Consider the following 22,257-nt stretch of genomic DNA (forward strand, 5'->3'; position numbering starts at 1 on the left):
GAGTCTGCAAAGGAGATAGGAGTACAGAAAGATAGAAGGAAAGCCAGGTGAGTGCTTCAGAGAGATTGAGTAAGGTGAGGACAGAAAGTAACCATTTGATTTGGCAACCTGGAGATGGTTGGTAATCTTGATGAGACTACTTTGGTGAAATGCAGGGTGTTACTTGGCAAACAGAGGGGAGGAAGTGGAGATAGTGTAGACAATTCTTCTGAGAAGTTTTTCTATGAAGGAAAACAAATGTATTTTGAGGAAGATATCGGTGTCAAGGGAAGGGTGTATGTGTGTCTTGGAATAGGAGACATGTTTATTTTCACTCAGTATTCACAGATCAGGCCAAAAATTTAGAGATCATCTTCATTTTTTCTTTTTTTCTCACACTGTACACCCAGTCTCTAAATAAGCCATTTGGCCCTACCTTGAAAATATCTACCTTTGGTGTACTGCTGTATATCTACTGCTGTCCATTCAAGCTACCATCAATCCCCACCTGGATTATTGTAATAATTTCTTAATAGTCTCTTCACTTTGCATTTGCTCCCCTGCAGTCTGTTTTCTGCAACCAGAGTGGCCTATTTAAAACATAAATCAGTGGGATGCCTGGGTGGCTCAGTGGTTGAGCATCTGCCTTTGGCTCGGGTTGTGATCCCAGGGTCTCGGGATCAAGTCCCACGTCGGGCTCCCCGCAGGGAGTCTGCTTCTCCCTCTGCCTATGTCTCTGCCTCTCTCTCTGTGTAATTAATAATAATAATAAAAACCCTATATATATAGTTTAATATATATAATTAATATATATATATCATATATATATATTAAAGATGCTGGGGTGGCTCAGTGGCTGAGCATCTGCCTTTGGCTCAGGTTGTGATCCCAAGGTCCTGGGACCAAGTTCCATATCAGGCTCCCTGCAGGGAGCCTGCTTCTCCCTCTGCCTATGTCTCTGCCTCTTTCTCTGTGTCCCTCATGAATAAATAAGTAAAATCTTAAAAAAAAAAAACAACACATAAATCATATCACTACTCAAAACTCTTCAGTGTCTTTTCATGCTTCATACAAAATCCAAACTTATTATTGTGGCCTGTAAAGTCCTATCTAATCTAAACCCTGGCTGTATCTCTAATTTTAGTTTTCTACCATGTTTCTCCTTGTTCACTAAACTTATGTCTTGTTGTCCTTTTTGCTATTCTGATGCCAAAAAATATTCTCATCTAGGACATTTGTACTTACTGCTCCCCCTGCTTAAAATGCTTCCAGGTATTACTATGATTAATTGTCTCATTTCATTCAGGTCATAAGTGTCTCTTCCTCAGAGAAGCCTGTCCTGATCATCTTGTTTTTTTGTACCACCTATCTCTGTTCCCACCCCCCTAAGTTACATGTACTACTCTTAAATTTTCATTATGGACTTGACATTTTTTTATTTATTTGTCTGCTTCTCTTACTAGTCCATAAAGTCCACAAATACAGGAACTTTGTCTTATTCAGCTAGATTAGTACTGGTATTTGTAAATGCTCAATAAATATATCTTGAATGGCTGAATATATCTAAAAAGGGAGGGAGTGTAGGAGGGAGATCTCGAGATTGATTGATTGGTTAATTAATATAGCTGAAAGAAATCATTCCAGGTGAGAAGGAGTGCAAGTGAGGGAGAGGAGGGAATGGCTTTTGATGGCAGTAAGAACATCTCCTTCATTATAAATGGGTGATGCAGGTGCAGGGAGGCATATAGATTTGGGAGTGGGAAGATAGAATTCTCCTGCAAAGATTTCTCTTTTCTCATAGAAGGTTAGTTCGTCAGAGAAGGGGTGAGTGGAAAGCCTAATTGAATGCCCGTTTGAGGCAAGGTAATCATTTGTAAAAATATAGTCATAATTTTCAAGTGAAAGCAGTCAATCAGGTAATGTTCTCTAGGACATTCAGCTACTTCAAGCACAGGTAGTTGGGAGAGACTTAGAGTTCAACTATTGCAAAGGGAATTTTGCCAGTTGTATTTTGGAAAGGGAGAAAAGGCAAAGGGGTTGATTGTTTTGTTTTCTGTTTATCGGATTTGTTTAGATTGATCAGATTTGTTTAAAGTATACGTGTACAGTGAAAGCCTGTTAAACTGTTTAATCATCCTACAGTAGTTGGAATGGCCAGAGTGTTGGAAGGGTCATCATTGTTGAGAGAGTGTAAAGGTCACCTAGAATGGTAACTGGAGGGGTACAGAAGAAGATTGATCTAGGAACTAAAGTCTTTGAATTAGGTGACCAGGAAGTGGGTATTATGCAAGAAGAAGAGGAAGGAATGGTTTGGAAATAGCATTGAAAATTAAGGACAGCACTGATAGGTTGGATATGAGAGAGAAAAGAGCCTCTAATTGAGAGGACTGCTGGAGAAATCTCTTCTTCAGATGATAGCCAAGTTCCTTTTAAGAAAAGGAGGCCAGGGGAGTTAGCCTATGACAAATGGGAAGATCCAGAGGAAATAGTGAAAGGGATCCAGAGTCAGGAAGGGGCTGTGGAATTTGATGAAATTAGAGGGCATACAGAAAAGGTTAGGGGACAAGATTTTGGGTGACTGAGGATGACTGAAGTAAATGGACCTGGAAACTCGATTGACTTGGTCCTGAGTATCTATTAGAGGAGAGAGAGTGTTCATTTTCAAGCTGTGGTTCTTAACACTTCCAAGAGAAAATGTTCTTTTGGGGAAGCATTTGGGAGTGTGGGAAATTGCAGGGTATGTTCAGGCAGAGATGGACTAGAAGGTGATCCATCCAGGAGACAGCTGAGTAGATTCCAGTGTTTTTGGAAGGTTGAACCAAATGGCCTTATGGGTTCCTTTCAGCTCTCAGATTGTATGGACTTCAGCTCGGGTTTTAGTGATGATCTCCGTTCACAGCATCCATTGGGAAGTCTAATGGTTTGAAGCTTAAATTTGAATTTTTCCCTTAACTGTTGGGAATAGCTTATTTGGGGCTGCAGGTCAGAAATTTTCCAAGATGGTAGGGCAAGGATTATGAGAGCTTTAATACTAGTTTCTGCAAGTAACTCCATTGGCTATCTGCAAGGGTGGTAGAATTGAAGAAGATGTGTAGGTGTGATTGGGGAGGGGAGAGGAAGGTGAAGGTACAGGGCTAGCTTAAGTCACTGACCTCAAATTTCTCTGCCAATTTTTCCATTTCACTTTGCTGCCTCTCATACTCTCTAATTCCAAGTACAGCCCTCTGTTCACTCTGTCTCAAATTATAATTAGTATAGAAAGAGTGTTTTTAAGAGGGTCAGGATAATCAGAGTCATGTCCTCACTATTTCATTGAGTGATTTTTAGGTAAATTTCATACCCCTATGGGTTTCAGGTTCCCAGCTATAAAGTAAAGGTTTAAAACTGTGGCTCCTATGTTTCTTTTCTGTGAACCAGGCTGCCTTAGTCAGTGAACCCTTGCTTATTACCTAGTGTTTGCCAGGTCTGTGCTGGGTGGGATTTGGAGACATAGAGATTAATCAGACTCAGTTTTGTCCCTTGACTGCTGCATAGAAGTATGTATAAACTGCTATTAAATTTTGGTGAAAAGATAGAAGTAGGGTGGCTTCTGTGAAGGTTTCATAGAGTAAGTGAATCAAACTGGGTCTGGAAGAATGAGTAGGAGTTTGATTGGCAGACAAGTTGGGACATTTTATGCAGAGAGAACAGTGTGGGCAAAGGCAGGGTCATGAAAGCATATTGAGCTGGAATGACTAAGTTTAAAGAACAGTAGAGCTGAAACTAGAAAGATGAGTGGAGGATAAGAACAGATATTTATTGGACATCTATTTTGTTCTGGGTGGCATGCTTAAGTCCTTCTATATATAATATGCTTTTAAATTCTCATAACTTTATAAAGTACAGTCTTATTTGTGCTTTACATGAGGAAACTGAGTGTCAGAAATTAAAGTAGCTTTCCCAACAGCCCAGAAACAGCCTCCAGTTTTCCTCCCTGCTACCTCAGCAGTTGCTTTCTTGTTGCTACACCAGAGCAAGTGGCTGGAGGCTACATAGCGGGAGTGCCTTTGACGTTTCAGAAGGACCTCCCTCAGCAAATTCAAGACTGCAGCATTCCAGGCTCCTGCCAAAGAAAACCTCTTGGCACAATTTAATTAAAGATCAGATTCTCATAACCAGGTGTCAAGGGCATGCAGTACTCCCCAGTTCTGGGTGGAGTGTTGGTCATGCCAGTCTCAGCTGCTTTGAGTTGTTGAACGACAAATGTAATTAATATATGGAGTAGGTTTTATTTTTTCTTCTTACTTTCCCTCCTTCATTTTAAATAATGGCCTGAGGGGTTATTACAGGTTATATATCCATTCCTATTGCTTTAGAGCGAATAGTGACATGTGGTGTAGTAGGAAAAGAAGTGGTCCTGTAGTCACACAGACTTTATTTCAGATATCTGTCTTTGCTGGCTCTGGGGGACTTGGCAGTGTCTCTGATATTTCGATTTTTCTGACTTGCTCACTGTTTTATCCCCAGCACAGCCTGGCAAACAGTAGGTGATGAATAAATATTTGCACGAATGAATGAGAAAAATGATACAAACCAAACAGATTTTCAAGTTTTCTGTAAATTCCAAAGTGTTTTCTAATGTTAATGGTTATTAAACTATCAATGCCAAATGATGGCTGAAATCCTGTTTGTAAAGATGTTTAGTCCAGGGGGTTCTCTGGGGAAACTGTTTTTTAGAATTTGAGCAACTCTGTTAGGCAGTTTAGAGGACTCTATAAAACTCCAAGTCCCATTGTGTGAGCTCAAGGCACCACAGAGCCTTCAGTGCAGACGGATGGCAGCTGGTTCCCTCCTCCAGGCAACACCTCTTTTCTCATTGTCGTCTTTCCACAGCCTTTTTAAATCAAGTGTCATCTTTTATTTTTAACATGGGACATTCATTGCATAGATCTAGAACTGCTTAGAAGGGACCATTTTTCTGACTAGTGCTGTATGTGTTATAGAACATAAAAGGCTTTCTGTGTCCTACTTTTTCATTTTTGTGTTGGATTCTACCACATGTAACCTCACATGTGTGCTATTCTAGTGGCCTGGCATCCATTTGCCATTATCATTCTCCATAAAAATAATCCATTTTTTAATTGTCTGTTTTCTTTGGTTCCCGTATTATACAAATGCCTGGACCTATTTCAGACCGATTAAATCAGAGCTCAGCATTGGTATTTGCCCCCTACCCGCTAGCTTTGTATTAGAAGTTTCAAAAGGACAGCAAAGTTGAAAGAATTTTATAGTGAATACCTGTTTATCTACCACCTAGATTCTTCTACCATTAATATTCTCATATATTTGCTTTATCACAGCCACTGCAAATTATATATGGACATGCATGCATATTCTATCACATCCCTGTGTTCATCCATTAATCTTTCCTATTTTTAAAAATACATTTCAAAATAAGTTACATATTTTAGTATACTGCCCCCTAAGTACTTCAGCTGGTGTTTTAAAAAACTTATAGGGGGTTCTGATAGTCTGGAGTCAAAGACCACTAGTCTGACTTATTTATTCCTTAAGCCCCTGCTTTTAACATCACCTCTTCTATGAAGCCCCACTAATCACCTAAATTCAATATAGTCTTTCCTTTTTGTGTCTTCTGATATTTTACCATTTGTACTGCTCCACAGCAGTATTCAGTTGGCCTGGCATTGTGATTTTCTAGATCCTGTGTATCTTGCAATATTAGACTGTGAGAATCTCTAGAGTTAGATCAGATTCATCTATTTATCTCTTTGTCCCTGGTTTCTACCATGGCACCTTATATGTAAGTACTCATTAAAAATTTATTGATTTGAATTGTACTTAAATGAAGAACCTGTGATGATAGCAAAAGGTGTACAAAACTTCATAAGGCTGATTTGAAGACCAGGAATTTATCTTCTTTGGAACTTAGCTTCATGAAGACATTTAGTAAAAGTCCAGCCCAACATGTTTATATCATTCTATTTTTGCCATTGGCTAGATTTGACTTACCTAAATCAAGAGTAGCAAAATTCAGGTCAGAAAAGGTATAGACGGGATAGAATTACCCTAGGTATAGTTGGAAAATTCTTTGGCAGAGAGTCTGAAGACATGGGTTCCAATTGTACATTTAAATTGCTGTATGATCTTAGCAATTTCATTCTATGTTTTGGACCTCAGTATTCCTACCTGGTATATGAGAGGGTCAGATTAAATGACCTCTAAGGTTGCTTCTGGCTTTGATGTATGTGTGTGTCTTAAAGTCTTTATCTTGGCCCTTTTTATATTAGTGGCTGTGGCATCCAATGTAGTAAAGGAGAAAGAAGTAGCTGTTGTGTACACACTCCTTCCCTCGGCCCCTGTCCAGTTTCATTCAGTATGTAAAGTATCTTTCACATAGTGGCTACTTGAAAAGTATTTCTTTCCCTTCTTTCTGCCCTAAATTTATGCTTTTTACAGCAAAGAGGATATAAATCACTTCCCTTCCTTGATTGCCTCTTGACCAGTATCTGTCTAGTGACCATAGAGTGGGAAACAACAAATTGCAGCCTATAGGTGAAGGGACTTTTATTAGAGCCATAACTAGTAAACATCAGAACCAGGACCTAAATCCAGATCTCTTGGTTTTAAATCCAGTCATCTTTTTATTATATTGCCTTACCAATTGCCTTTTTGAAACTTCACAGTGATCCTGCATTTATTATAGAGCCATTCAGTTGATTCATAATTAATACTTCAGTATAATTAGTTGCTCATAAATTATTATGACCCCTGAGCCTCTGGGGCATTGGTAAAATGTGGTCAGTCTGTCTTTCCTTCTGTCTGTTATATCAGTTTGTTGTCCAGAATAGATAGAGGGGTGCCATCTAAACTATCATTCCAAACGTTGGCCTTCAGCCTAGCTGCAGCCTGTTAGAAGGCATTGGCTTATCATCCTCCCAAATCCTTGACCTGCACAGAGTGTTGGAAGATTTAAGATGTGTTTGGTTTCCTTATTTAAGAGTTGAGTATGTTTCTCCTTTCTCCTCTCAGGACTGATGTTTTGGACTTGTTTTTCTATAAATGAAGTTTTAAAATGGCATAGTTTTGGGACGCCTTGGTGGCTCAGTGGTTGAGTGCCTTTGTCTCAGGGCATGATCCCGGGGTCTGGGATCAAGTCCTGCATCGGGCTTCGTGCAGAGAACCTGCTTCTCCTTTTGTCTGTGTGTGTCTCTCATGAATAAATAAATAAAATCTTAAAATAAAATGGCATAGTTTTAAAAATGTGCCAATTATTGTGCTGAATGTAGATGGACAAAATGACCAGTGAGGGGATCTGTGGAGTATAGAAAGAGTAAAGACTTATGGGGAAACTACAGGAAAGGACTGATTGGAGGGCTACAGGTAAGCTGGAATGTAGTATAGAAACATCAAGTCCAAGTAAGATCAGAGGGAAGGATCTTTGGTACAAAACTGTTTCTGTGAGTATAGTTGAAGGTACTGACAGTGTTTAGCATTGAGAAAATAGATTTGGGGGTTTTGAAAGAGGATTTAAAGTATCTAAAGTTCAGTCTGGGGAAGAAGCAGTAGAATTTTCTGAAAAGCTGTGAGATATGATTCAAGACTAACAGGTAGTTTTTGTTTCTTTGTTCATTTATTTGTTTACTTGTTCTTTGTTCATTTGTTCAGCTTATCTTTATTGATTATTCTGTGCCAGACATGGTGTTGAGGATTGAGAAGTAAATAAGACTGAACTTTGTTCTTGAGGAGTTCTTAGTCTAGGGCTGGCAGAGGCATATGTATAAGGGGGAGGCAAATGTATAAGCAAATAATACAGTGCAGTGTGAGATAGATAGAATTTCATATAAGTGAGAACTCTTTAAATGAAGTGACCAAAGATAGAATAGGCTGACTTTTGAGACTGTAGACTTCTTAAAAATAGAACTTTTCAAGCATAGGCTGGATGACTTAGGCTGGAATGTGGTACAGAGGATTCAGTCATTGTATTCCAACAACAGATTTTAGGTTTTGATAATTTGGAATCATTTTGAAAGTGGAAGTCTGCCCCTGAGAATTCTCCCAAGCATGGTAAAAAAAAATTGAGAAATGAAGAAAAGCCTGTATCAGAAAGGGTGATGACGCAGTCTTTCTTGGCACAATCTTGGGCTGTGGTCCTGAAAGGCACCTACATTCAATGAAGCTGTGGGCTGAAGGACCTAAGAGGCAAGGAAGGGCCTGCTTAGACTCTCAGGTGGCTAGTAGGGAGTATAATTTTGGAACCTGCAGTCCAGAGTAGCAAGGTACACTGGAGAACTTAGCCTGTGGAAATTCCCTTTGAGGGGGCAGAGGACCTGAATTGGGACTGAGAGGAAAAGCAAAGGCAAACCTGCAAAGTGAAACCAGAAAAAATGGATAAAAAGCACACCACTCAGAGAGTTAATATAGATTAACAAGATTCTTTTTGCTTACTTCATTTCTTTTGATCAAAAAGAGAAGTAAGGGGCAGCCCTGGTGGCTCAGTGGTTTAGCGTTGCCGTCAGCCCAGGGCCTGATTCTGGAGACCCGGGATTGAGTCCCACATCGGGCTCCCTGCATGGAGCCTGCTTCTCCCTCTGCCTGTGTCTCTGCCTCTCTCTCTCTCTCTCTCTCTCTTCTCTTTCCACCTCATGAGTAAATAATAAAATCTTAAAAAAAAAAAAAGAAGAAGGAGCAGCTGGTTTGTAAGAGGTAGGTTAGAACGAATGACACAAAAGGTGATTTGAATTTGGCTTGAAAGATGAGTAAGATTTTTTTTATCAGTCAGAGGAGGGAGAAAACTTTGACACGAGGCACTGGGGGGATTGGGCGGAGGGTGAGAGACTACTTAATAGGTCAGGAGAACAGATATTTCCAAGGTATAGTTTGAAGGTAGGCTGTGTCCTAGTTTGGTGGCTAAGTTAGTAAGGAACTTGAGCTTTTGTTCTGGGATGTCAGTGATGGATATTAAAGCAGAAGAGTACTGCGTTTTAGATCACTGATGGCATGTGGAGAAAGAATTGATGGAAAAAGTGGATACAAGGGTCATTTAGTTCTGCAATTATTAGAAAATGTAAAAAAGATTCATATATTTTATTCATGGCATTTAAGTAATTGACATTTAAAGCAGTGGCATTCAAATCTGGTTGGCACTGGGGTCACTAATTTTTAAAATTACAGAATTTTGGCCATAACCCAGTTACATTAAATCAAAATTTATGGAGGTCAAAACAGGGCATCTATATTTCTAAAAAGCTCTTGGTGATTATTATATTGGTTTATGTTTTTTTTTTTTAATTAGAAACTTTAGTCTCTAAAGCACTATTTTGTTTACTCCAAGGAGCTTATATTCTAAGTAGTCATGGCTAAAGATGTTTCCACTGTAACCTGGAAGAATAAGACTTTATTAATCCTGTATACATACATGCCTGCCAATTTGTCAAGGACGTTTACTTATTTAAAGTAATAACATCTATTTTCATTAAAATTATTGGTACCTTGTGATATGAATTTTTTCCTTTTTAAAAAGATTTTATTCCTTCTCTCTACTAGAAGCATTGGAGATTGCCAGTAAATTCAACACCATATATGACAGGATGGTTACTGCATTGACCATCATGTATTTAGAACAAGGTCAAATATTAGAGGAAGAGGATACTGAGAAATGATATAGGCCAAGGGTTAGTGAACTTTTCCTGTATAGGACAAGATAAATATTTTAGGTTTGCAGACATATAGTCCCTGTTGCAGCTACTCAATTCTGTCATCGGAATGTGAAAGATGCCATGAACAATATGTAAATGAATGGCTGTGTTCCAATAAAACTATTAAAACTGTCAGCTTTACTGACTCTTGATATAGTGATACAGTCCATTCTAGAGAAGGAAAATGATTTTCCTAAGGCTACAAAATTAGAGGTTGGCAAAGGGTCACCATGTGGAATGCTGTTAAGCAGTTTTATTTAATGAATGAATAAATGGAACCCAAGTGGTTAAGGAATTTCTCTAAAGCTAGTCAGTGGCAGTGGGATTCAAACTTATTTAGCTAAGCCAAATTTCTCCCATTAAAATTACGTCATGGTGGTTTTCTGTGCTCTCCAGTGCCTTAGGTAGAGAATAACAAGACCCTTATGAATTTTCAGCAGTGCTTGACAACAAAGTAGGTTTTAAATCTTTGAGTATTGTTGACTGAATAAGACAGCAATAGTTACAGTGTGCAGTGGAAGGGTTTGGGCTGGGCCTTTGAGGATGAGTTGTATAACTTGGATTCTTTACAATTTTTCACGTGTATCCTTTTGCACAAAAATAATAAGATTTATGTTCTCTCTGATTTCCAGTATTTGCTGGTGGTGGTGACAATGTCAAATAACGGCCTAGACATTCAAGACAAACCCCCAGCCCCTCCGATGAGAAATACCAGCACTATGATTGGAGCTGGCAGCAAAGATGCCGGAACCCTAAACCACGGTTCCAAACCTCTGCCTCCAAACCCAGAGGAGAAGAAAAAGAAGGACCGATTTTACCGATCCATCCTACCTGGAGATAAAAGTACAGTATTTCATTTCTTTCTCACCATTTGTATACTTAAAAGATTTTTTGTAGCTTAGATGAAAGATCTATCCTTTCCTTGACTTAATTTTCCTTTAATACCTTTATCCTCCTTAAATACTTCCCTTTCTTTCCTAAGGTCAAGTCAAATAGGAAATAGACTTATTTTTAGGAACAATTTCTGAGCAAAATTCTAAGAAAATAATTATGATGTTGCCAGAGTTTGGACAGTCTGAAGCCATATATTTACTTACTTTATAAATTATAAAGCTTTTTTGAACTCACAAAATATAAGAAATACTGAAATGTCTTTATTTGGAAATTTTTTTCTTCCAAACTAGTTTCATTTTTGGAATGTCTTCTTTCTGGATTCTTGATTGCCTCTTCTTTATTCATATGTCCTCATCTCACATCTAGATTTGGAGATGAAGTATCAGTAAGAAGGGCAGGTAATCACTGGGAAAAGGAAGCAGGACTAAGCATGAGTTTACTAAGAATAGGTCGTTCTGGGTGGGCTCATTTTCTTTTTTATTGATAAAACTTCTAGGAGGATAATCAGGATTTTAACAGTGTATCTGATCAAGTAGCTGAAATCTTATGGACATCATAGTGAAATAGAGGTTTGGGTGTCCACATTGATAGATGACTTTTGTTTGACTTCCTAAATTATATTTATATTTATATTTATATTTATTTATTCATGAGAGATACAGAGAAAGAGAGAGAGAGAGAGAGAGAGAGAGAGGCAGAGACACAGGCAGAGGGAGAAGCAGGCTCCATGCAGGGAGCCCAACGTGGGACTCGATCCTGGGTCTTCAGGATCACATCCTGAGCCAAAGACGGCGCTAAACCACTGAGCCACCCAGGCTGCCCAACTTCTTAAATATTTGTTTAAGTGGTTCTTGATATGAGGTGAAATTCTCAGTCATGCTTTCAGGGTCTTTTCTTGTGCTGTGTTGATGAAGTTGGTTTTCTGTTTATAAATAGTTACCATGAGCTTCTGATTTAGATGGATCTGGTTCAATCCTGGATTCATCACTCACCAGCTCTCTGACCTTAGGTATACCAATTAACTCCCTTGACTTTTAGTTTCCTGTCTCTAGGAAAGATTGGGGTTTTCATTTCTCTAAAATTGGGATAATATTTCACAAGGTTGTTGTATGAAAATTAAATGCAAATTTCCTAATTAAATACCTTCCACACAGAAGGTACTTGTATATTAGTACACTTTATTTCTTTATTGAAGCTGGGAGGAATAGCTAGTAGACTATATGATAAAATCAGAATTGGGATTTTGAAATAGTAGGCCAAATATAAAAGCACAATGGTGAATTGCAGAAACTATCTTATATTACAGAAAAATATGACTGCATAGTTATGGATCAGTAGAAGATGGTAGATGATAGTATCATGAACCAAATAAGGAACACAGGAAGAGAATAAGTCAGGAGGGTTGGTAGTTGGAAAACAGGAAAGATGGTGACTTTAAACACATTGTATTTGAGGTGAAAAGATAATTTTAGACACTGCATTTGAGAGGTCTTCACATAGAGATGTTTAATAGGCAGTGATATTACTTACAGGAAATGACTATTGAATAACTGAAATGAGAGTATTGAGAATTTTGATTATTTTGGGCTTGTATCTTTGTATGTTTACCATCTCCCCTATTCCACCTTCAGTGTGAGCTCTTTTGGGGTCTAGTCAGAAGAGATATGGGTAAGTTGCCTAGTTTTCATTTTTTGGCTAATTCTTTTTTTTTTTTTTTTTGGCTAATTCATTTATATAGTAGCTGCCAACTTTCTAGATGTAGGGGCTATGATTAGGTGGTGTTACCCTGCCCTAGAATCTTCTCCCATGTAAAGCTACTTTGTTTATCCCTAAGTTTAGGTGTGTGCTTATTTTTAACATTGTGCTTTTATCAACCATAATTGTTGATCTATATATGTAGGTCTTTGCCCAAGTTTCTACATGTAGTAAAGAGGTCTTTTAAAATTAAAAAGTTGAGGGATCCCTGGGTGGCACAGCGGTTTAGCGCCTGCCTTTGGCCCAGGGCGTGATCCTGGAGACCCGGGATCGAATCCCACGTTGGGCTCCCGGTGCATGGAGCCTGCTTCTCCCTCTGCCTGTGTCTCTGCCTCTCTCTCTCTCTCTCTCTGTGTGTGTGTGACTATCATAAATAAATAAAAAAAAATAAAAAGTTGAAAAAAAAATAAAATTAAAAAGTTGGAATTGTTCTTGCAACTAACTAGGAAGGTAGTAAGATTCCTGCTTTGTAGACACCATCAAAATTAAAAACTTTGTGCTTCAAAGGACACCATCAAGAAAGTAAAAAGATAACCTACAGAATGGGAGAAAATTTTCTTAAATCCTTATCTGTTAAGGAACTTGTATCATAAATATATAAATAGCTATTACAACTCAATAATAAAAAGACAACTCAATTAAAAAATGGGTAAAAGATTCAAATAGACATTCTCCAAAGAAGATATACAGATGGCTAATAAGCATGTGAAAAGATGCTCAAAATCATTAGTTGTCAGGGAACTGCAAATCAAAAGCATAGTGAGATGTCACTTCATACCCAGTAGGATGGCTGTAATAAAAAGATAGTAACAAATGTTGACAAGAATGTGGAGATTGCTGGGGGGATTGTAAAATGATATAACCACTTAGAAAAGCCTGGCAGTTTCTTGAAAAATTAAACACAGAGCTACCTTATGACCTAGAAATGGAAACATGTCCACAGTACTTGCACAGGAATGTTTATAGCAGCATTATTTGTAATAGCCAAAAAGTAGAAATTATCCAAATATCCATCAACTGGTGAATGGATAAATAAAATGTGGCATATCAATATAAAGAAATATTATTTGGTAGTAAAAAGAAATGATGTTCTGATCCATGCTACAACAAGAGTGAACCTTGAAAACATTGTGTTAGTGAAAGAAACCAGTCACAAAGGACCACATATTTTATATGATTCCATTTATATGAAGTATCCAGGCAAATCCATAGGCAAAAAGCAGATGAATGGTTACCCAGGGCTGTGGGGGGAGGTGGATAGGATTAGGAAATGTGGAGTTTCTTTTGGGGGTGATGAAAATGTTCTAAAATTGGTTGTGGGGATGGTTGCCCAGCTCTGTGAATATACAAAAAAAAAAAAAAAAAAAAAAAAAAATCACTGAATTATGCACTACATGGATGAATTGTATGGTATGTGTATTATATCTCAGTAAAACTCTTTTTATATATTTATAACTAAAAAAATTTTTTTAAAAGATTTTATTTATTTGTTCATGAGAAACGCACACAGAGAGAGGCAGAGACATAGGCAGAGGGAGAAGCAGATTCCTGCGGGGAGCCTGATGTGGGACCTGATTCCAGGACCCTGGGATCACACCCAGAGCCAAAAGGCAGACATTCAACCACTGAGCTACCCAGGTGCCCCAGTAAAACTCTTGTTTTTTTTTTGTTTTTTTTTAAAAAAAAAAAAAGATTCCTGTCCAAAACAGCAGATGGAAGCATAACCCGTAGACATCATTGAGAACTAAAGGAATGATCTTATGTACTGAATGGGAAGGTGGGGTTCTGAATATCTGAGTTGTAGTCTTAAGTTCTATCATAAATTGGCTGTCCGATTTGGGTCAGTTATTTCTCTGTAGACTAAAGTGCCTTCAACTAAAAAACTAGAGTCAAACCAGTAGACTCTAAGGTCTCTTATAGTTTTGAAATCCTGTATTAATAATACAAATGAGATTATGAAGATGAAGTCAGATTGGGTTGTATATGTAGGTGAAAGAAACTAGGCCATTGTGAAGTACTTTAGTGATAAAGCTGTAAACCCAGACATTTTTCTTGGACACTCTCACTGAGTGATCCTAGGCCAGATCTATTCTGAAAATAAATCACATAGCTCAAGATCAAAGCAGTTTCTCTGTGAATTCAAAGCATAGATGTAGAAAGCATAGAGTTTTAAGAAGTTCTTGTGAAATAATCTACTACCCTCTCTTTCATCCCTTATAGTTTTTCTATGCATGCCCTGAGCATGTGGGTGTCACCTTTTTGCTTTAAGATGTCTGTAATTAATGTATACATCAAAATGAAATAAGTGAAGTTTTTTTTACCCCTTTTGTTTGGAGCCTTTGTTCAGCTTAATTTTATGCTTTGTTGATACTATCTTTCAACCAATAAGCATTCATTGACCTTTGCTTTGTGCCTCACTTAGTCCTAGCACGATACAAAGCAGTGTTGGCAGTTTTTTGAAGTGGTATGCCCATACTAAAAGTATTTAGCCCAGAAATGGTCTAGATCTGGACTTAGAGACCCAAGATTGAGTCCCATCTCTGACGTTTATTCTGTGATCTTTTCCTCTTACCAATTTGTTTTAACCTCAGTATACTCCTCTGTAAAGTAGGAAGAATTGTAATTCCTGTCACTTCTATCATTAGTAGATTTTTGCCATTTGACATAGTGGATATAAAACCATTTTCTAAACTGTAAAACACTATAAATATGAGGGTTTTTTTGTTTTGTTTTATTTTTTAACTCACTTCTTGTTTTAATCTGATGCCCACAAGTCATTTTCAGTTCAGGAGGCTGAGGTTTAGAGAAAATTAAATTGCTTGAGATCGCACAACTGGAAAGTGGCAGGGATGAGTGTGGAACTAAGTCTTCCTAAAGTATCTGTTACAGTATAACCTACTGTCTCTGTTAGTTGTTCTCAACATAGATTACACATCTGACTCACTCATGGTGCTCTTAAAAAATAACAGATGCCTAGGTCCTACCCAGACTTTTGGAGCCAAAATTACCAAGGGAGCACTTTTAGGTCTCTAAAGAGATTTGGGAAACGAGAAAGAAGAGTCTTTGTGGCCTGCAGTAGTGGTTGAGATTTGAGCTGGCAATGGCTAGAATGTCTGTGGGCATTACCTAATGCTGACCTCCAGCACAGCTTCAGTGTGTGCCTGAGGGAATGCATAAATAATTGGAAGAAGCTGTAGTTGAAGGCTTGTAATATGTGGCTCTGGGTTACAGAATTCTATGTGGGAAAGCCTGGTACCTGTGGTTAGGATCTGGAGCCTTTGGTTTATTCTAATAAGTCCTGCAGCATTTAGTTTGGAATCTTCTTCTGGCTGAATTTTCACAACCAAAGTGGAATTCTCCAGGCTTGGGAAGAGTTTAGCAAAGTTAATTTTAAAACTGGACTACGTCAGTGTTTTTTCTTTCCCAAGTTTGGAGTGTTTTACTGCCTTGAGCTCAGATTAGCTCAGATGAACCAATGAGAAGTGCTTCTTAAAAATAAGTCTTTTAAAAAAATAAGTAAGCCAACGATTTGTGCTGAAACCTGGATGGCTGTACTACACCATAGGATTTGGCAATGTCAGCCTCATTTCCCATGCTATCAGAAAGCCAGATGGACTAGGCTGAAGATAGGGTTAAAGTTAGGATGGGTGAGGTTGTAGGCTTCTTTTTCCACTTTGTTTCTTCAAGCTTGTGATCTCTAGTTACGTGACATCAGAATGATTCTTTCTTCTCAGCCACAGTTTCTCTGTCTTAGTAGTTAGGAAATCTTACTCTGAAACTTCCTTATGTTAATGATAACTCATGTTTGTAAAGCTCTTTAGCTTATAAAACATGTACATTTTCCTTACTTTAGTTGATCTTCAAATTAGTAATAACAATAATAAAGAATACTAGTAGTAATAACAAATAGTAATTATATAATAATAACCATAAAATAGTAACAACAATAACCCAGTTACTATTTATTGAATGTCTATTAACTACCACACAGAATATTAGGAACTTTGATGTTTGTGAAATATACCAGCCTTTCAGGTAGATACATATTTCACTTAGTAGACTGTAAACTGAGGTTCACAGTGATTAGGTAACTTTCTCAAGGTCATCTAGTTAGGGAATGGCTGAGTTGGGACTGAAGCTCTGATTCCACTGTACAATACTAATACTTAGGCTTAACCAATCAACAACTTGCCCAAGGTTACCAGCTGCGTAGTTGTAGTGCATGGAGTCTGAATTTGAATCATTGTCTCTTGACTTCTGGTCTGTGTCCTTTCATTCTTCTAAGACCTCAGACACCATATAGTGTTTGAGGGCTCCCATCCAAGACATAGACTGATACATTTCATGGAACTGATATGGTTATTTCTTTTAACCTACTTTAAAACCAATTTGCATTTAATGACATCAGTCACTGGCATATTCACATAGTTTGCAATATGGGGAAGGCGCAATACATACAAAAGAAGCCATGTTGGAGTTCAAGCCCTTGAAGTTATCACCATTGCCCATCCCTGACTTTGTAACCTTTGGTAAGTTGCTTTACCTTTCTTGGCTTCAGTTCTCTTATCTGTAGTACAGGCACACAAAAATATTTATCTCATAGAATTGCTGAAAGGATTATAAGACTAAAGATGTGAAAAATGTTATGCAAACTGCAGCCTTGTTAAGAATTGGTAGTGATTTTGGTGGCTATTGTTGCTTGCAGTCATGGTTTTCTTTTGAAATTTTTTTTTTTCTTTTGAAATTTATGATTAACATTTAAGAGCTGTTAAAAGATTTACAAAATAGCCCTTGACAGGGTTCCTCCAAGATAGAATTAAAGAATGGTTCTGGGGTAGACGACCTTTCTCTTCCTACATATTAGGTTGTATTTCCTATTGGTTTAGATAGGGCTAATGGAAAGACCAGATTAAGTTATTTTGTGCACTGAGACTAAGCAGACCCAAGAACAGGTTTCCCAAGAAGTTCCCAAGAGTTCTCTGTAACCTGTCAGAAGGAGAATTCTAAGCTCTGGATATGGGCCTGGATTTCTAGAACAAATATATTTGAAACTGAGGCCAAAAAGGTAAGCCTCTTAAAATTACAAATCTCTTAGATACTCTTCATTTCATTCTTACTCTAATCCTCTCCCTTTTCCCTTTTTTCCCCTTTTCTTTCTTTTCCTCTGTTCTCTGATTCACTTACGTAATTGTTGTCAACATGGTTGGAAGCATTGATGTACAGATGATATTAGGAGTTGGGCTTGGCAGCGAACTATGTGTTCAAGATTTTCTAAGGAAGTAATTTATAAAATATTCTGTTTGGTGTTTGGTTCCTATTGCAGTGCTCTCATGTATTTGTTGTGTGGCCTTGGACAACTCTCTGAATTTTTCTGGGCTTTCTCATTTTTTAAAATGAAAAAATTGGACTAAATACTCTGTAGGGTCATATGTGGCTCATGAACCAGAGTTCTTGTAGGTTCCTCCACTGCACTTTTACACCTTTATATAGAAAAATGCACATTGCAGAAGTGTACAGTTCAGTGATACATTGACTGCACCTATGTGGCCACTAACATGACAAAAAGAAAGGATATAGCCAGCCTCCTAGAAATTCTCTGCGTTTTCCATTCCAGGCACTAGCAGCTCTCTCCTTATATGAGTTTGTCTTTCTTTTTAACTTGCTGTATGTAGAATCCTACAGCACATATTTTCTTTGCCTTCATTTGATTAATATCATTTATAAGATTTATCTGTTTTTACACATAGCTTAGTTCATTTTCATTGCATAGTTCAGTTCATAGAAATATTTTATTGATGAACATAAGGTTGGTTTCAGCAGTAGACTATTACAAGTAGTGTTCTCTGACCATTCTTGTGCAAGTCTTTATACATTTGTTTACATGTTTCTGTTGGGTATATATACATAGTGAAATTGCTGGATCATGCAGGTACTTGTGTTAAACTTTGATGGATAATACCAAAAATTCAAACTTCAGGGCAGCCTGGATGGCTCAGCAGTTTAACGCCACCTTCCGCCCAGGGCGTGATCCTGGAGACCCAGGATCGAGTCCCACATCAGGCTCCCTGCATGTAGCCTGCTTCTCCCTCTGCCTGTGTTTCTGCCTCTCTCTCTCTCTGTGTCTCTCATGAATAAATAAAATCTTAAAAAAAAACAAAACAGAAACAAAGTTCAGACATATAGCTGTTCAGTTCATATTTCCACCAGCAGTGAATAAGAGTTGTGCTTGCATCACTTTTTGTCACTGCTTAGGATTGTCAGTCTTTAACGAGGTTGAGCAGCTTTTCATATTAATTGGCCATTTGGGTATACTTTTTGTGAAGCGCCTGGTCAAGTTTTTTGTCCATATAAGAATTTTTTTTTATTGATTTGTAGATATCTAGATATAAGCCTTTTGCCAGTTATATAGATTACAAATATCTTCATTTATGCACTTAGTGGTATCTTTGATGTATGCATGACATAATGTCACTGATAGAATTTAATAGAGTTAATTTATTATTTCCTTTCCAGTGCTTTCTGTTCTGTTTTGGAGTCTGTACCAGTTCTAAGTTATGAAGATTCTTTCCCTATTTGAATTTTTTCTGTTTGTATACACAATCCTATTATATGTAAATTGTGATAGTTTTGTTTCTTCCTTTCTAATCCTTCTCCCTATGCTGCTGCTGCTTCTTTCCTAGTTTCATTGGCTAATACCTTCAGGATTACAACAAATAGATGTAATATCCTTATCTTATTTGTAATCTCAGAGGAAAAACTGTCAACATTTTACCATTAAGTATGATGTTGGTTCTAGTGTTTTTGGTAATTAGCTTTTATTAGATTAAGTCAAGTTCCCTGGTAATCATAGTTTGCTAAGAGGTTTTAATCACAATTGAATATAAAATTGTTTTTTAAAGATTTTATTTATTTATTAATGAGAGACACAGAGAGAGAGGAGCAGAGACTTAGGCAGAGGGAGAAGCAGGCTCCATGAAGGAACCCCAGTGTGGGACTCCATCCTGGGACTCCAGGGTCACGCCCTGAGCCAAAGGCAGATGCTCAACTGCTGAGCCACCCAGACATCCCAATTGGATATAAAATTTTAGCAAATGCTTTTTCTAGTTTTCTTTTGGCTAGAAAAATATGTTACTGTCAGGCTCTGCAGGGCCACAAAACCTCAGAGGGTCCTCATTGGCCTCCTCTAAGGCATTCAATAATATTAGTAATTAAACAGTAACGCTCATCACCCAACCGGAATGTACAGAGGTCCCATTGTGCCATGTGGTTCCAAGGGGTCTGGTCCCATGAGGTCTGGTGCACGAGAGGCAGAGGTGGGGGCGCTCCCTGATGCAGAGGTGTTAAGACCACAAAGGAAAAAGAAAAGAAGGAATGGAGGCCTGAGGGCAGCTGGGCTGGTTCACCACATCCAGGAATCCCACTCTGCCCTTGGGCTCACTGAGTGCAGAGCAAGCCAGGATCCAGGCTCTGTAGATTCAGTGAGGGCCCAGTGGCATGGGGATGCATGAGAGTTTTTGGTTTGGCTGTGTCCATCTGGCCCTGTGCCCAGGTCATTAGGAGCTCCAGGCCAGCTGGGGGGCTCCCAGATGCATCTGATGGACCCCTCACACCAGGGCAGGGGCTGCCTTCATTGGAAGAGCTGGACAGGGCTAGGCTTTGGGGCCTGGGCAGCCCATTGGCCATCCAGCCACAGTCCCCAGGTTGCCCACACTTGCCACCCAGGACACTGAAGAATGAAGAGGAGGAGTTGGAGGAATAGTACACTGAGTCAGGAGCTGGGTCAGAAGCTGATCCAGTAGGGGTCCGGCCAACAGTGCCTCAAGGGCTTGGGCATTGGCCAGGAATTCCTCTTCCAAGCATTGGAACAATTGCTGCTCCTGCTTCAGGTCAAGCTGCAGGGTGGTATAGAAGATACTAGTTGGTGTGGTTCCCAACTCTGGACAGGCTGGAGATGTGGAGAGGCCAGGGGGCTGCAGGGCTGTGAGCCCAGGGAGTCTGGGGGCTGCTCCTGCCTGAGCCCCCACTGACCCTGACCCAGGGCACCCACAAGTGCTGCGCATCTTGGTCGCTGCTGCACCAGCAGCACGGCTGCTCCTCACAGCTCTGGCTCCTGGCCCAGCAGGGCTAAGGGCCAACATTTGGGCTTCCCTGCCTCCTGGGGCTCCATGGGGCCACCCCTGATCCAGATGGTCTCAGGACTGGCTGTATGGGGCTGAGGGCCGTCCTGGGGATGCCGGATGCCTGTGGTCAGCCGCCGGCCAGGCTGCTCCCTAGTTCACTGCTGACACCCCTGGGGCTGCTCTGGGCTGAGGAGGCTAAGGAGGTGCTGTCCTTAGAGGAGCGGCAGGAATGAGGATGGGGGTGCAGCTGATCCCAGGCCCTTAGGGAGGTCTCTTATCCTGCCTTTGAGCTGTGTCACCTCTGGTGGGGAGCTCCACCGCTCACCCCCAGGGGCTGGTCTGCCAGTGCAAGGGCTGAGGGTGGGCGACACCTTCTGTGGGAAGAAGGTACGAGCCCTGGGCGGGGGTTGGTGGTGGGCCAAGAAAGAGCAGCAAGGGTCATGCTTACCCAGAAGTGCTCCGGAGTATCCCAGTCGCCACCCATGTACACCCTCACATGGCTCCTCAGCACCCTCACAAAGGTGAGGAGATTGGAGTCTCCCACGGGGTCTCCCCTCTGAGACTTTGATCATGGGATACTGGTCTGGGCAGGTGCAGTAGCCCAAGATCTCTCTCACCAGCTTGTCAAGGTTGCACAGGTTGCTGGTGTCATGCAGGGCCATGGGCGGGAAACCCTGCTGCAATGGCAGTTTTGGGTGGTATCATCCTTACCCATGGGTGCATTGGGGGCTGGGGGTGCGGCATGTAGCTCCCACTTAATCTCTTGTTCAAATTGTACAAGGTGCGAAGGGCAAGCAAGCGGAAGCAAACACCATGCCGTGCTGCCTCCACCAGTCACAGCACCACTTTTCTCGTTTTTTTCACAGCATCAGGTTGTCAGTCTCAAACACGAGCACTTCAGACACACCCAGCTCTGTTTGGTACCAGCTGATGAAAATGGCCATGAAAGAGCTGGCAATACACTGTGTATGTGGAAGGCCACACCGTGGGCTGGGCAGGCAGGGACCAAAGCACAGGTGGCCTCAGTGACAGCATTGCATGTTGACACAAGGTGGTGCCCGTGGTCAGCTGCATCAGGAAGACATCACCACCAGTGGGCAGACCCACGCTGGTAGAGCCACTCAGCTAAGTCCTCTTTCTTGGCTTCCACATAGGCCTCACTTGAGCAGCACACTCTTGGCTGCTGAGCTGATGATGTTCACCGCTGGGTCTACCATACCTGGGACAGCCAAGTCACTGGCTCATCCTGTAGCCTTGGAGAGCATGTGAGGCTGAGTGGGACCAGACTGCCATAGGAGACACTGCCTGAGCCACAGCAATCTGGTCCCCGGCTGAGGCCTCCTCATCTGCCCACCTGCCATCAGCAAATTTTTTTTCTGCATCGAGTTATATACAGCCTTCTTTATTTTAATATAAGTTACATTTAATTTGTTTAAAAAATTGAGATCTAATTCACATGCAGTTCACCATGTCAAAGTATATGGTTCAGTGGTTTTTAGTACAGTCAAAAGATTGTACAACCATCACAATGCTCTAATTCCAGTACATTATCACCACCCTAAAAAGAAACTCTGTACTTCACTATATTTCCTTCTTCCCCAAGCCCCTGGCAACCACTGATCTACTTTCTATCTATGGATTTGACTTTTGTGGACATTTAATATAAATGAAATCATATAATATGTAGCCTTTTGTGACTAGCTTCTTTCATTCAGCATAATGCTTTTAAGGTTCATCCATGTTGTAGCATGGATCAAGACTTCATTTCTTTTTACAGCTGAATAGCATTTTGTTGTATTGATGTACATTTTGTT

The 22,257-nt window shown here is 39.8% G+C and overlaps 1 protein-coding gene and 1 long non-coding RNA gene across 4 annotated transcripts in view; both read left to right on the forward strand.

Annotated features, from left to right (window-relative positions):
• Nucleotides 1–22,257, forward strand: part of LOC112642132 (uncharacterized) — a 226,159-nt gene that overhangs the window by 145,690 nt on the left and 58,212 nt on the right. The gene's annotated exons all lie outside the window — the stretch shown is intronic.
• PAK1 (p21 (RAC1) activated kinase 1) overlaps nucleotides 1–22,257 on the forward strand; it is a 144,611-nt gene that overhangs the window by 65,339 nt on the left and 57,015 nt on the right. For all 3 annotated transcript variants that reach the window (XM_025419555.3, XM_035704092.2, XM_025419554.3), the window contains one exon: nucleotides 10,307–10,517. In XM_025419555.3, coding sequence (XP_025275340.1) covers nucleotides 10,328–10,517 — 190 coding nt within the window. In that variant the 5' untranslated portion in view covers nucleotides 10,307–10,327. The remainder of the gene's footprint in view (nucleotides 1–10,306; nucleotides 10,518–22,257) is intronic.

The sequence above is a fragment of the Canis lupus genome, chromosome 21 (assembly GCF_003254725.2).
Source record: "Canis lupus dingo isolate Sandy chromosome 21, ASM325472v2, whole genome shotgun sequence".
NCBI lineage: Eukaryota > Metazoa > Chordata > Mammalia > Carnivora > Canidae > Canis > Canis lupus.